Source organism: Canis lupus, chromosome 29 (genome assembly GCF_048164855.1).
Source record: "Canis lupus baileyi chromosome 29, mCanLup2.hap1, whole genome shotgun sequence".
In the NCBI taxonomy this organism is placed as follows: domain Eukaryota; kingdom Metazoa; phylum Chordata; class Mammalia; order Carnivora; family Canidae; genus Canis; species Canis lupus.
Genome location: NC_132866.1, coordinates 6,929,721 through 6,944,230, shown reverse-complemented (window position 1 = coordinate 6,944,230; position 14,510 = coordinate 6,929,721). Strand labels below are relative to the sequence as shown.

The 14,510-nt window shown below is 56.5% G+C and overlaps 1 protein-coding gene across 10 annotated transcripts in view; it reads right to left on the bottom strand.

The window, feature by feature from the left end:
* CTBP2 (C-terminal binding protein 2) overlaps positions 1-14,510 on the bottom strand; it is a 157,230-nt gene that overhangs the window by 22,007 nt on the left and 120,713 nt on the right. Inside the window, exon 1 of one of the 10 annotated variants that reach the window (XM_072804940.1) lies at positions 12,326-13,985. The exons of the other annotated variants lie outside the window; for them this stretch is intronic. Within the exon in view, the coding sequence (XP_072661041.1) occupies positions 12,326-13,970 (1,645 nt within the window). The 5' untranslated portion in view covers positions 13,971-13,985. Of the gene's footprint in view, positions 1-12,325; positions 13,986-14,510 lie in introns of those variants that run through there. 10 annotated transcript variants of the gene reach the window in all.

Sequence of the window (14,510 nt, the reverse complement as noted above, 5' to 3'; positions counted from 1 at the left end):
TTCCCCTCTCCACGGCAACAGTGGCCGCTTGTCAATTATATATGGTCACAAAAATCCAGCATCCTCACCTGGGGTTTCTCACAGCAGGAATGGACTCTTCCCTTTAGGGTCACTGTGGATTTTGTGGCCCACGAGATGAACCTCAGGCTGGTGGTTTCACTCAACCCGATCTTGTGGCACCAAAAGGAAAAAAACCCCTTTCTCCTTGGTACCCTCCAAGCTGGGACCTAGCCCGGGGCCCACCCGAGTCCCTCCTTCCTGCTGATTACCTGTAGAGCCCTCAGACCCGAAAGGGCTGGAGAGCGAAAGGATGTGTCCAGACAAGTCAGAGAATGGTGAGCAACCTGCGGGTGCACGGTCCCCATTCCCCAAGCCACTCTCAGGGACACAAGGTCACTCTCCAAAGTGCCCTAAGACCCAACATACACCATGGGCCTGGCTGATAGGAAACCTGGTCCAGGAAATGCCGGCTTGGCTCTTGACCTCTCCCCCTAAATGCATCAACCCCTGGACTTCACCGACACGTGCTTCCCAAGATCACCCTGACTGGAAGCAACCCACTGGTGGCCTCCAGCACGTGTCCCCGCTGCTCTGCGCCTGGAGTCCGTGGCCTCTGGTGTCAGAGACATGCGGGCTCAGGAAGAGAAGTGCTTCCCCCAAGGCCTTGGATGAGCCCAGAGGGGTGAGCTCTGACCAGCTCGGGGCTACAGGACAAGACCAAGAGCCAGGCCTGGCCGACGTGTCTGTTCGGTACGCTGCGTCTCTCACAGCCAGTCTCCACCAGCCTGGACAGATTTGGGGGGGTGAGGGGGACGGGGACGGGGGACGGGACACAGTTCTGTGCCTTCTAAGTAGTAACCGGGGAGATGGTCAGGCCATCAGGCCTCGTCGACAGAGCGCGGAGGTAAGAGCGAGAATTTGCCGCCCAGAGCTCCCCACACCAAGTATTTTTCCTAGAAAATACTCTGAGTGTGTAGGGTGTTTACCAGTTACCATATGTCTGTTTCCTTGGGCTTTCAATTAGCCTGGGGGTGGGGAGCGGGTTCCACATCCTTTGGCAGAAGCTCTGGGCAACCCAGCTGAGCCCGGAATAGCTTCAGAGGGCGGCCCCTGAGAAAGCCGCCTTGCTCACCTCCTTCGGGTCCCGACGGTCCCGGCCGCTTTAGCTCATTCACGGTACCGGACATCACGTCAGCACCGTGCAAAACCAACCTCACACGTTGTGTGACCAGCACAGAACGGTCAACAACCCACGTGGCACGGGCGATGTCGCTGCCTCTCTAGGACATGCGCTTTGCCACCGCGAGAGCCACGTCCCAGATGGGAGAGCAACTGCTGCTGGTCATGGGGGTGCAAACCCCGAGCAGTCACCCCAAAGGCTGCAAGCCAGCCACGCAGAGCCTGTTCTGCACAACAGAGCCCTTTCTCATGGAAGGACGTGGGAGCTGTGCACCCCGTGTGCCTGGAGCACCCAGATGTGGGGCGCGGGGCCGCGGGCCTGGCTCCTGGGCCTTCTCCATGCGTCCAGTGCCAGCCCCGACCCCGCTGGTCTCCCTGCGGCCCGAGGCCGAGGAGGGCTGCACCCTCCCTCCCTCCCTCCTTTGACTCCCCGCGAAGGCCCCACCTGCCCGCGGCGTGGGGACCACCGGCAGAAGCCACTGGGGGTTTCATCCAAGTACTTCTCAAGTTCTAAAAATGTGCCCATGGCAACAACAGAAGGGGATGTTTGAGAAAAATGAAATAAAGATGAGAAAAGAAGGGACGGTTGCCAGAAGAGTCTGGCAGAGGCAAGCTCTGCACGCCCACGTGCCGGCCTGCGTGCCGTCGGCGTGTGTCACCGGCTCACGCAGGGCTGACGGGACGCTGCAGGAAGCCCGGGGGGCCGCAGTCACCCACCAGCGGCAGGGACTCTCCGACCCCAACCTCCCCCCGCGGGAGCACGCACAGGGGCCTCGCACGCTGCAGGGGCTGTGGCACAGTCTGGGGGGACAACTGTCTGGGACGCACGGGGCCAGGGAAGCCCTTGGACCGGTGGGTCCCTGACCGGGCTGAGGACACCCCGCACTCTTCCCGGTGCCTGGAAGGGCCTTTCCTTCCAAAGGACAGGAGGCAGCAGCCAGCAGCAGGGCAGGTGTTCAGGGGACCCGTGGACCCAGAAGCCCTGAGAGGATGCTGTCCCTGCAGGCCCGCGGCTCGGGCACCGGGGCTCACGACTTCGGTCACTGGATCCCCCCGGAATCAGATGGGACTCCTTCGATGACACGCTGTCCTCCTGAAAGGCCCCTGGCGGACTTGTTCCTCTGACCACACTGCCCGGGCCCATAAAAACAAAATAGTGCCCTGTTTCTTAGCTACAACAGCCACCAAGGCCGGGATGGGACATGGAGGAAGCCCAAGGCTTTCGGCTAACTCGAGTTTTTTCATGTGACCCTAAAGCCAACAAGGAAAGTGATTCTAAAGACCCCCTAACAGGCCGGCTATCCGGCGGGCCAGCAGCCAAGTGTGCCGTCCTCAGGGCCCCGGAGTGGCCGCGAAGCTGATTTTCCCAGGCACGACAGCTGCTGAGCTGTCCCCTCCCTGCTCGTCTCCTCTGTTAACTTTTTTTTTTTTTCTGGAAACCTAATGACTTCTAAAGTGTTCCAGGCTCAAAGCCCAGTTCACAGGGAAACACTAGAACCCATCACAAAGTCATATTTATTCCATCAAATAAAAAGCATCTAATAGAGAAATCCCCAGTGGGGAAGCTGGTGAGGCGGAGAGGTCAGCTTTGAGCACCGTACGCGGCCGGCGACCCTGCCCACCTCTCCAGCCACTTCCCCTTGGACTTGGCAGTGCCCGCCGCGGGGCTGGCCCGGGGAGGACGCAGACGGCCTGGAGAGGAAGCGAGAGGTCAGCTGTAGGAACAGCTCCCCCCACCCGCACCCCCCGGCCCCCGGCCCACACGTGTGACCTCAGCAACTGCAGCCTGGTGAGGCCTGCTGAAAATTTTCACTCGTGTTTTCTAAAAACTAGAAGATGACACACAGGAAGTGGTCACGAATCACAGAGCCCCTGAGTGGAGTGGAGAGGGGCAGGCTGGGCCACGGTGGGGAGGAAACACGAGAACGCACACTGTGCATCTAGTGCTGATGCGGATTCTTTGGCCACAAGGACAGAAGCAGCAGCCTGAGGGCGCTGGGCTCCCCGCTCCCACCTCCCACCTGGGGCACAGGGTGAGAAGTGATCTCATTTCCCTCCTTACTTGGGCTGCTAGGAAGCCCGGGTAAGCGCACCTCCTGGTGCAGAGCGCAGGGAAAGCGCTGCGTTCTGGCCTCCCACCCAGCTCCGTCTTTCCTTACAGGCTTACTTCTCCCTTCCTCAATTTCATCCTTGTGTGTTAGAGCTTTTCCCCACAGCGAGGCTTAATCCTCTCGGGACAAAAGAACATTTATGCTCCATTTTAAGCACAGGGAAGAATTCATTTCCTCGGCTCTCCTAAGAGGCAGGGGGCAGGGCACCAAGTCTGGCCATGAGCAAAGCCTGGGCCAGGACCTGTGTGACATGGTTCCTTGGGTGTCTGGGGACGAGTAGAGCCCATCACCCCAATGTCCTACACTTGGAGAAATAAGCCTCAGAGCACCACGGGGACTCCTCTGGCATCACCCACTTTGTCGCTGACACAGACCCCAGCTTGGGCTGGTGTCCCCTTTCCCAGCTTGACACCACTGATTTTCCCAGGTGGCCCTGAAGCACTGTGCTTGGTGGTTCACTATGGCACAACGACCAATCGCTGGTTTGGAGCCAGACAGGGAGGCTTCGAGTCCCAGCCCTGCTGTGTGACCTGGGGAGGAGTACTAACCTCTCTGAGCCTCAAGATGGTTCATCTTATTAGGGAATTACTCTGAGTCTTCTCAGGACTTCAGATGGGATAATCCTAGTCATCTGCTCCAGAATGGTGACAATCACTCTATTTACTGGGCTGATTCAGGCCTGGATTCTCTCAACACTGGTGAGCCATCTCCATCCACCACCTCCCCCATCCTGCGGAAGCCGAGCTTTTTGTATCATCGGTACTGGGAACACTCAGTACCCCCTGGCCCCACCAGCACTTCAGGTACCTGCATTTAGGACCCAAAAGTCAGCGTTCCTGTCCTGAGCCTTCATTTCTTCATACGAACTCGGCCTACCAGGATTCCTCCTCCCACGGCAATCTTGTTTAAACAACAAGTTGTCCCACTCACATTGGCAAACCCTTCCCGGGATCAATTCTCAACTGCTCTCAGGAGAACATGTCCCCAGAGCCGCCCACCTTCTCAGTGGGGACGGGCGTGTACAGGTTTGATTTTATGCTCTCCTAACGATTTGGCAAAAAGTTGTGTTTTATTCATACACTGCGTACCGCTATCCGGCTAAATTTAACTGCACTGTACCTTCCTGTTCCTTGAGCGGTGGAGGGAGCAAGTAAAAGTGAACAGACTGTTTTTTTCCTTCAAATGAAAAACGACTAGAAAGTTCTCTGTGTAAGTCAGTCTCAGAACGGGGGGAAAATACTCAACAGCAGCATGTTTAATGACATTTAGGCTCTAGACTGATAACATGGGCTAATCAATTATGGAATACAAGCATTATTTTTCTTTCATAAATTTAAGAAGCAACCCCCCGCCCCCAACTCCTATGTACCAGCAAGGCTCCAGTGAAACAGCTTTAGAATTCTTGCTTCGTATGATCCTGGGGACAAGAATTAGCTCCAAACGCCTGAAAATCTTCTCTTTTAATATATACCGGTTTTCTTTAAAAAAAGGGTTTATCTTCTCTGGATGATGGGCTGGTTGCCAAATGCAATACACAGTGTGTGGCTTTACCATTGTCCTGGCCTAGGCCCCCTCATCTAGCTCAGCATCCCCCTGAAAGCAAAAGCAGAAGCAAATGGTGGTGGACCAACTGGATCTCCACATGCAGCAGACTGTAGCTGGATCCCTACCTCACACCCACATACAAATTTGAACTCAAAATGGTTCAAGCACCTGAACCTAAGGGCTAACGTGGTCAAACTCTTAGAAAACACAGGCATAAATCTTCATGATCTTGGATTATACCAAAGCACAAATCAAGAAAAGGAAATAAAAATAAATCAAACTTCGGGCAGCCCAGGTGGCTCAGTGGTTTAGTGCCGCCTTTAGCCCAGGGCCTGATCCTGGAGACCTAGGATTAAGTCCCACATCAGGCTCCTGCATGGAGCCTGCTTCTCCCTCTACCTGTGTCTCTGCATCTCTCTCTCTCTGTCTCTCATGAATAAATAAATAAAATCTTTAAAAAAAATAAATCAAACTTCATCAAAATTAAAACTTGTGATTCAAGGACAATACCAAGAATGTGAGAAACACAGCCACGAAATGGAAAAAAATATTTGCAAAGCACATTATCTGATACCAAAAGCCAGTGAGGACTTCTTATCTACTTCCCGGGCCCCATGGTCCATGCACGATCCAAGCATGAAGGTCAATGAAGCCAAATGGAAGTTGGGAGAACCACAGTGTAGAGCAAATATCATGCACGAGATCGGAATGGCTAACAGATACAAAAATATGTTCGGCCTCAGTACTCATCAGGGAAATGCAAATCAAAATCACAACAAGGTATCAACTCACACCTGTCAGAATGGCCTTCATCAAGAAGAGAAGAGACAACAGGTGTTGGTGAGGAAGTGGTGAAAAGGAAACCATATTCACTGTCAGTGGGGATGTAAATTGGTCCGACCACCATGGAAAACAGTATGGAGGTTCTTCAAAAAACTAAAAACACACCCGTCATAGGATCCAGCCATTCCACTTCCAGCTATATACCCAAAGGAAATGAAAAAACAGGAGCTCAGTGGATATATGCACCCTCCTGTTTATCAAAACAGTATTCCCAACAGCCAAGATACATGGAAACGACCCAAACACCCATCAACAAATGAATGGATAAAAAAAGACGGAAAATATACACACACAATAGAATATTGTTCAGCCACAGGAAAGGAGGATATTCTCCCATTTGCAACAACATGAGTGGATGCTGAGCACATCATGCTATGCTGGAGAGGTCAGACGGAGCAAGAGAAAGACGGACGTACGTACAAGATCACTAATGTGTGGAATCTAAAAAGGGTAATAAACCTGTAAAAACCAGAGTCAACTGGTGGTTCCCAAGGACTGGCTAGAGTGGGGGACAAGAGTGACAGTGCTTCAGGATGCAAACCTGCAAGTGTAAACCACAGAGACCTGATGCACGGTACAACGAATACAGACAACCACATCACATCATATTATAACTACGTAACATGACAAATGTCGCTACATCCGCTATCACGTTCCCATCTATAAATCTATCAAAGTAAGATCCTGTATACTTTAAAAGTACAAAATATCATAGATCAAAAATACCAGTTAGAATAAAGAACAAAGATCAGGTGAGAAAGTAGGTCGGTGAAGGGCTGAATCGGCTCCCTGTTCTCTTGGGCAGATAATCCTACTGATACACTGATTCAGGTCAGCCCCCCCCCCCCCCCCCCGCCATGCCCTCAACTCTGCAAACCTCCCAGGAAAATTTGGCCCATGCTGTGTGGTCGGGACTGCTGCCTCTTTTAAAGATTTTGGAGAGGCAGTCATCCCTGGAGGAGTCCAGGGAGGGAAGAGATACTAAAACGCAAAGCTATTCTTTGGAAGCCAAAGCCCAGCCTGCCAGGTCCCTCCTCGGAGGCAGGGCCCGCGACGGCAGGCGAGGCCTCATTCTTTCTACAATGGGAAGACAGAAGAAAGCCCATCTAGAGGGAAGGCACGGCCAACCTGCGCCAGGCCACACGAGAAAGGGCCTGACGACAGGAGCTCGGGCAGGTGGCCAGTGTCCCAGTGTGGACTGGGCTTCGCCTCCTCCCATGGGAACACGAGTCAATTCCTTTAAACTGGCTCCGCAGGAAAGCACAAGGACTAACCTCGTTAACCACCTTCTCTGTGTCCTGCCTGCTGGGCAGAAACCATGTTGGTGACCCTGGAGTGCTCTGAGCAGGCCAAGTGCCCATTTGACCCAAAAGGGTGGGAGGTACCTGGCCCGTTATGCAGAGGACTGGAGTTCAAACCCAAGTGCCCAGACCACACTCCTGCAGAGGGTGTCTGAGCCGTCTACATGGGGGTGGACGGTACAGTGTACGAGAAGCTGACAGAAATTCACAGCCACCCAGTTTGTGAAAGGCCCATTAAGCTTTAGAGCATGCACCCCAATAAAGACAGCAGCAGGGTCTTCTCCAGGCTACCCGACCACAGTCCACTCTGAGAAGTGCCAAGCCCACGCCCAATAGGTCGGAGGTGGCTGCTCTGAGATACAGAGCTGTGGGACAGGCCTGGCCTCCGGGTCCCCCAGTGTCCCTTGGCCCAGACTACTGTGTCTGGCCCCAGAAGGGGCCGAGATAAGGGCGATGAGTAAAGCACCATTTCCGAAGCAGGCCCAGCCTCTGGCCAAGGCCATGCAGGTTTAATGACCTCAACACTCAAGTTCCTCCTTCCTATACTCACTGCATCCCCACACGCCCGTGAGGCGTGTTCAATTCCTACCCTCCTCTGACAGACGTGGGAGTAGAAACCGGGAACTCGATACACTCGCCAAAAGACATTCAGCAGGCCACACGCTTCAAAGACACGCATTCAACTACCTATATTCCTGGGCTGAGGTCCTAATCTAATCCCCAGGGTGCATGGGATTTCTAGGAGCCCAGTACAAACTGAGACATTCGGACTCTGTCCAGTAAAACCAGCCACAAGGACAAGGGGATACTGAGTTCAGGCTCGGAGTTTTGTCCAGCAAGGGAAAAAATGACCACGGTCCAAATGCCTCTGGGTGCTGACAGGTAGGAGATGATCAGTCCCATTCTGGGAAAACAGCAGTCAACTGTGATGGCCAGGAGTGACAGGTGAGTCCAATGACCTCCGACCAAGGGTAAGAATCGTGGGAGCCCTGACAGGGTGGGGAATGGCTATGTCTGGAGTCTTGAATGCAGAGGCCACGAAGAGGTGACTGCCAAGGGGTCAGCTGGAATTTGGAGGAGAATGAACCCAAGAGCCACATCTGACTCCAAATACGTGCACAGGGGCCAGCCTGAAAGACGGACCGCCAAGTGCAAAAGCAAACCAAAAGCTTGCCAATTTTATGGGCACGGAACACGCTGTAGTTGTTTTACTTGCTGGGAAAGGCTGAGCTTTCAGCACCTCCGAGACGCCCAGCTTCTCCCCGACCTTGATCTGTAAGGGAGGTGAGTAGAGAAGAGGATTCTGGCCAGAGAGAGAGAGAGTTCTGGCTGAGTGGCCTCAGTAAGTCCCTTGCCTGCTCCACAGAACTGGGAATTTCTCAGCCACGGAGGAACAGATCACTTTGTCGGGGGCAGAGGGGGGAGCCTGGGCGATACCTCAGGGAGTCCCAAAGGAGCAGCCAGGACTTTAAGAGCCCTGGTGCTGGGGGGCAGTGTCCTTTCTGTCCTTTCCCTTGGCCTGCACACAAGGGCTGCGGCTTGATGGCTGCTCCAGAGTCTGTGCTCTGCCCTCAGCCCTTCCCTCTAGGATGCACCATGGCCTTAGGTGATCCCCACCGCACGGGGTTCCCAGAAGGCCCCGGTGTGTGTCCCTTGTATCACAGGGCAGCATGCCCCACCCCCAACCTTACCCCAGGCTGCAGAGCACCCAAAGACCAGGCTCAGGTCCCACAAACTTGTGAGCATCAAACACCCGAGCTGGGCCCACCACACAGCTGCTCAAGAGCCAATGACCAAGTGCCAAGCTCACAGCCTGCCTCACACAGTCTGTGCTCTGTGTTCAGGAGCGTAAGGGTTGCCCCCTTACACGTCTCTTCAGTCAAATGGCAAGGTCTTGCCAAAGTAACGCTCTTCAGCAGAAGGGCTGGTGTCATCACCCTGCCGTCCTGTAGAGCCAGCTCAGGGTCATGGTCAGCAGATCCCCCATCCCATCCCCCCAGGCTGGCTCGACTTTTGGGCAGGGGGTGGGTGTGATCGGCTGGCTCTGGGTGCCTTTGGGCCCTCGTGGTGGCCTCCCTCCAGCCTGACAGTTTGAGAGTCCTCACCCACAACCCCCGTGGAGCACCCCTCCATCCACCTACCAGCACAGACCCTCCTGTGCAAGGGTTCCTCCAAGAAAGCCAAGGACAGGGAAGGAATTACCAGGTGTGCATGCGCCCAATCCTCTGTTCTGATCTGAGGAGTCTAGAGTTTTCTCCTGGTGGGGGGGGGAGGGGGGAGAGCTTCCTACCCAGGAGGCCAGGTGCATACATCACGTGTTGACACCACATCAAACGCATGACCAGCTCTGATGACCGAGAGCACAGTGACAACCACCCCTCTCCCCACAGCCCCAGTGTAAATGGACCTTGGATGTGCCCCAAAAGGCCCTTGGGCAGTGCCCCCCCACCCCCCAGCTACTAGATGGGGGTCACAACCCTTGATGAATCCAACTGCATCCGGAAAAATGCCTGGAAGGAAACAGACCCCACGGAAAGAGCAGGCCGCGCTGCGTTTCTCATTTGAAACTGTGAGCACTGGGCGTGCTCTCAGCGGGCCCTCTGCAGGCTGTGCGCTCTGCAGACAAAAATATGACAGTGGCTGCCGTGCTGCTTGTTTACAGGATGCGCCCCGCTGCTCGGTCACAGAGAGGGCTCGACTGACACCATGTGATCGGGGGGAGGGGGCACTGCTGGCCCGCAGCCACTGCCGGAAGGTTCTGCAGCTTGGGCCACAGTCAACCAGGTCATCGTGTGTAAGCGACAGCAGATCCACCAGATGCCGACGCTCACCCAGGTCTGACATGCAGCCCCACTGATCCCCTGTCACGTGGGTCCCTCCTCACCTGGTCACCCAGGACTGCCTGGCCCACGGACTAGCAAACAGCCTGTTATTTACACCAACAAAGTCAACCAAGGCGAAGCAGGTAGTTTGTGGAATAAGAAGCACAGTGGGTGTTTAGACACCAAAGGATGTAGAAATAAACCCAGGCACTTAAAACCAACCAACCAACCCACTAGAAACCTACAGATGGCCTCTCCAAAGAGAGAGAAGAGAGTCCCCCCTTCCTGAGGATCCCCTTCCCCTCGAGATCAGAGGGAAACCTTTGGAGCTAGGTGAAGACCAAAGTGAGGATGTACTCGTGCTGGCTGTGCTGGAAGTGACGGCGGAAGCCACAGCTAGATCCGACGATGGCCATCACCCAGCCTGGGCTGCCCCAGGGAAGCTTCGGGTTTCCAGACTCTAAGATCTGTGGGGTTTCCCTTAAACGTAAACGCTATCCTCTGCGGGGCAAAAACGGCTGCCCAGAACTTCCCTGTAGGGACCATAGAGCCAGGTCTGGCTGTTGATGCTGTGAAGGCTGCCACACAAAATGCCATTTCTACAGGTGGAAGGCTCCGAGAGAAGCCAAGTTCCTACCTACCCTCCCGGCCGGGTCCCCAACACCCTCCTTTCGGGGGAAGGGACGGTCATAATGACACACCGAATGTACGAGAAGGATCGAGGAGGAGAACCACCGCCATGGGATAGATCATCTGACAGAGAAATTTATTTGCTGGCAGACTTCCGACTGCAGGCTTCCTTGGCACTGGCTGGCTGCCACGCAAAGGAAACAAAAATCAATATCCTTTGGTCTGCAACACAGTGTGTTAACAATCATACTCCAAACAACTTAAATAATATCCCTCACCCCGTACCCAAATAACGGGGAATGTTTCCGTTAGAAGGCAGTGCAAAATGAACATAAAAGAGAAGAAAATAAGGCAATTTTACAGGTCCCCCTTCAGCAAAACCTTTCCAGGACTTCAATGAGGAGATAATCTTTCTGTGATTATGACCAAACCCTCCCGTTGCTTAGCAACACATAATTAAGGAATATGTTTTCAGATCCGCTTTGCAAGCCCGGCCATTATCAGATGAAATTACTAGAGCAACAAATGTCATCGCCATGCAAATTAGTTGGTTGCAAAGAAGGAATGTTTGTGAGGGAGAAGGTGCATCCGCTTTCCGTATGCCCATCTGACTTTTCTCCTGTCACATACTGATTAGAGGGGAAAAAAAGAAAAAAGTCCAATACATTGTATGATCAAACTTAAAAAAAAAAAAAAAATCCATACATGAGACAAAACCAGAATCTATAGTGGGAGACAACAGAAAAATCCAACCACTCAGTCTCCCTTCGGGAAGAAGAAAGCCAAGTGCCTTTGGGTCAATCTGCAAAGCCACACTCACCATTTCAGCCTCCTGGTAGCCCCTAGGTCACCAGCTCCACAAACTAAAAGGTACATCTTATTTTCACACCAATTGTCCCTCCACCTGACAATTCTACTTTTGCACCCAAAAAAAAAAAAAAAAAAAAAAAAAAGATCACTTGAAAGGGATTCAAGTTTTCTAAATTGGGGAGGCAGGAAGGAAGAAAGGGGGAAAAACCCCTGATGTATAGCTTCAATTGTCAGTAAGATCCTACAGTTAAAACACGGAGTAAGTGTTCAGGGACGTCCACCTGGAATTTTACCCACAATTACCCAAAGAAACACATGTAACAAATTATACTTGTCTCACATTTTGAAAAGAGCCACCTAGGATGCTTCTCTCTTTCTTCAACTTGAAAATACATCGTTTCCTACAAGTAAACAGAATTCCCAACTGTATTTCCCAACAGGAGACTTAACTCTGTCTTTGAAACCGGGAGTTCTAAGGGATTTTGTCATCTTGCTTTGTTTAACCCACGAGCCTGGAAGCGTACCCGACACAGCCCTACGGTGCTTCCTCCCTCTGATCCAGGCGCGGACCCTTCGGAGGTGCGTTTCTACGCTACCAGGCGCTTCTAACGGCAAATGAGTGAAGCACGATTTGTGGGAAGCACTGGATAAATACCCCCGCCTTCTCCAGAGCCACCGAGGGTGACCTGGAGAACACGCTACCCCCCCCCCCACACCCCGGGGAGCGGGTGGTTTCATTCTGTTCTGGATGGTTTCTGGGTTTCTCCTCCCAGAGACACAGCTGTGCTGCATCACCATAAAGGGAACGTCACACATCACCTGGAGCTGAACCAGAGAAAGGGAAGGCCGAGCCGTCCCAGGGGGTCAGCCCCCGCCCGAATGGCCAATCTGACCCAAGGGAACCCGTATCGGTTGGCTGGCTGGCTGCGTGCGGAGTGTGTGCGTGCATCGGGGCGTAGGGCCGGCCTCTCCAGGCCTGGCAGGAGAGCGCCAAACGCGTGAGGACCCCTGTCCTGTGCTCGGACCTCTGCCCGCACCGTCCCCTCCACGTCCCGAGCGAGGAAGGGCAGGGAGGGTTCATTACTTGGTTCCGGAGCGAGCATGGTGGACACGATGATGGGGGCCCCCGTGCGCCGGGCCACCTTCTGGTAGGGCGGCTGGGGCGTGTGGAGGCTCTGGCTGGCTGGCGGCAGCGCGGGCGGCTCCGCGGGGACACCGGGCTTCCGCAAGAGCTGGGGGCTGCCGTGGGGGCTGGGCAGGGGGGACGCGGCCACGCTGCGCTCCCGCTTCAGCAGCTCCATGGGCACCGTGTATGCCGTGGAGTAGGCTGTCCTGGGGCCCGGGGGGAGCGGGCCGGCGGGGCCCGGGTGAGTCAAGGCCACCCCGGCCGGGGCGGGGTACGCGGGGCCCAGCCGCGCCGTCAGGGCGCAGGGGGTGGGAGAGCTGTACCCGGAGTTGGAGGGGAAGCCGGGGGCCTGGGCGCCCACCCCAGGGGCCGAGTAGGTGGCCGCCGTCTCTAGGAGGTGCTGGGACGGTGCGCTGGAGGGGCGGCGGGCCAGGTCTCCCGCTCGGGGGGACGCCGCCTGCAGGGGCCCCCCGGGCTGGGGCGGCAAGGCCGCGGCGCCCAGAGAAGGCGCGTCGCCGTGGAGCTCGCCGCGGTGGCTGAAGCTGCTGGAGCGCGCCCGGGGCGGGGGGCCCAGCCGGCTCTGCCTGCGCAGCTGCATCTCACTCCGGCAGGTGCCGGCCAGGCGGCTCAGCACGCGGGCCTGGCCCAGGTTGGGCGCCACGCACTTGATGTCCGCGTCCTCCATGGTGGCCAGGACGGCTGCAGAGTCGAAGCCCTGCTGCAGCAGGGCCACCAGCGTGGCCTCGGCCACACCCTCCGCGCGCAGGAAGGCCAGGAACTCCGGCAGCGCGCTCCTCCTGCCACCGAGCAGGTCCGCCTCGTAGTTCTCCTCCGCCATCCGAGCGGACACGCTTCCGCGGGCCGGCCCGTAGCCCCGGCTCAGGGCTCCCGGGGCCACCCCCACGCCACCATCCGAGGCGCCGGCCGCGCCAGGGTCCACGACCAGGCAGGTGGGGGCGGCCTGCCTGGCGGGGCCGGACTCCCCCGGCCGCTCGCCGACGTCGTTGTAGAGCTGGCCGGCGGGGTAGGCGGGGGCCTCGGCGGCGTACCTGCCATCAGCCAGCTCCCCGGCACACCGCGTGGGCGACGGGGCCCTGCTCTGCGTCCGCGGCCCCGGAGCCACCGCTTTGCCCGCGGGATCCCGGTACAGGGGGCCGGCGTCCTGCAGGGCGGAGCCCCGGCCTTGCACCTGATCCCATGGCATCCTGCCGCCCGTCCCGCCGTAACCAGGCAGCGCCCGGCCGAGTCCCGGGTCGCGGGGGTGCCGAGCCTCCTTGGGCGCCCGAGCGGCTCCGGCCGCGTCGCCGTAGTAATCCCGCGGCAGCAGGCCACCCCGGCCAGACATCACGGCCTGCCTGCTGTCGTAGAAGGTGAAGTCCGCCCCCGGGCTCTTCCTTCCAGCCACGGAGTTGAAGAAGGCCTCCCGGTAGAGGCAGGGCTCGGCGGCGCCGGGCGGCTCGTCCCACGGTCCCGCCGCGCCGCCGTCCGCCACGGAGCTGCTCCTCGCCGGGGCCTCGGCCACCTCCCAGGGGCCCTCGTACCACCCGGCTGCATCCCAGCTCTGGGAGCGGCCGATGAGCACCTGGCGGCTGGGGACCGGCATCGGGGAGGAGGGAGGAGGGCCGGCGGCCGAGGCAGGGGGAGGAAGCCGGGGTCTAGAAATCTTCAGTTCCGCCCATCACAGCAGACCCGCTGCGTTCCAGCCCTTGCCGCCCGACGGCAGGGAAGACCAACTGAGGGTTTCCTATTTCAAAGTCCGGCCTGAATTATTAATCCTCCGAAACATTAGTAGACCAAACACAACACTCACGGTAACTTCGCCTCACTCCCCAACGGCAGCGCCAGTCCCGGAGAGGAGGCTGTGCCAGGCTCGGGGGCCCCCTCCCTCCCGGGGGTGAGCTCACATGGACCTCGGCTCTCGCAGCCTGGGGATTAGGAGCTAAATAAAACCCCTAAAGCTCTTGTTCCATGTGACATCTCGTTAGACGGAGGACGCGGCCGAGGGCTCCAGCCAGGCCTCCCGACCCGCAACTGGCAATTATTTTCACACCGAAGCTCTGGCTTATCTCCGTGGTCCTCACCAGGGTACTTCTGGGATGAGCACTGCCTCCCCCTCCTGCCGGTGCCTCCCCCCACCCCTGCC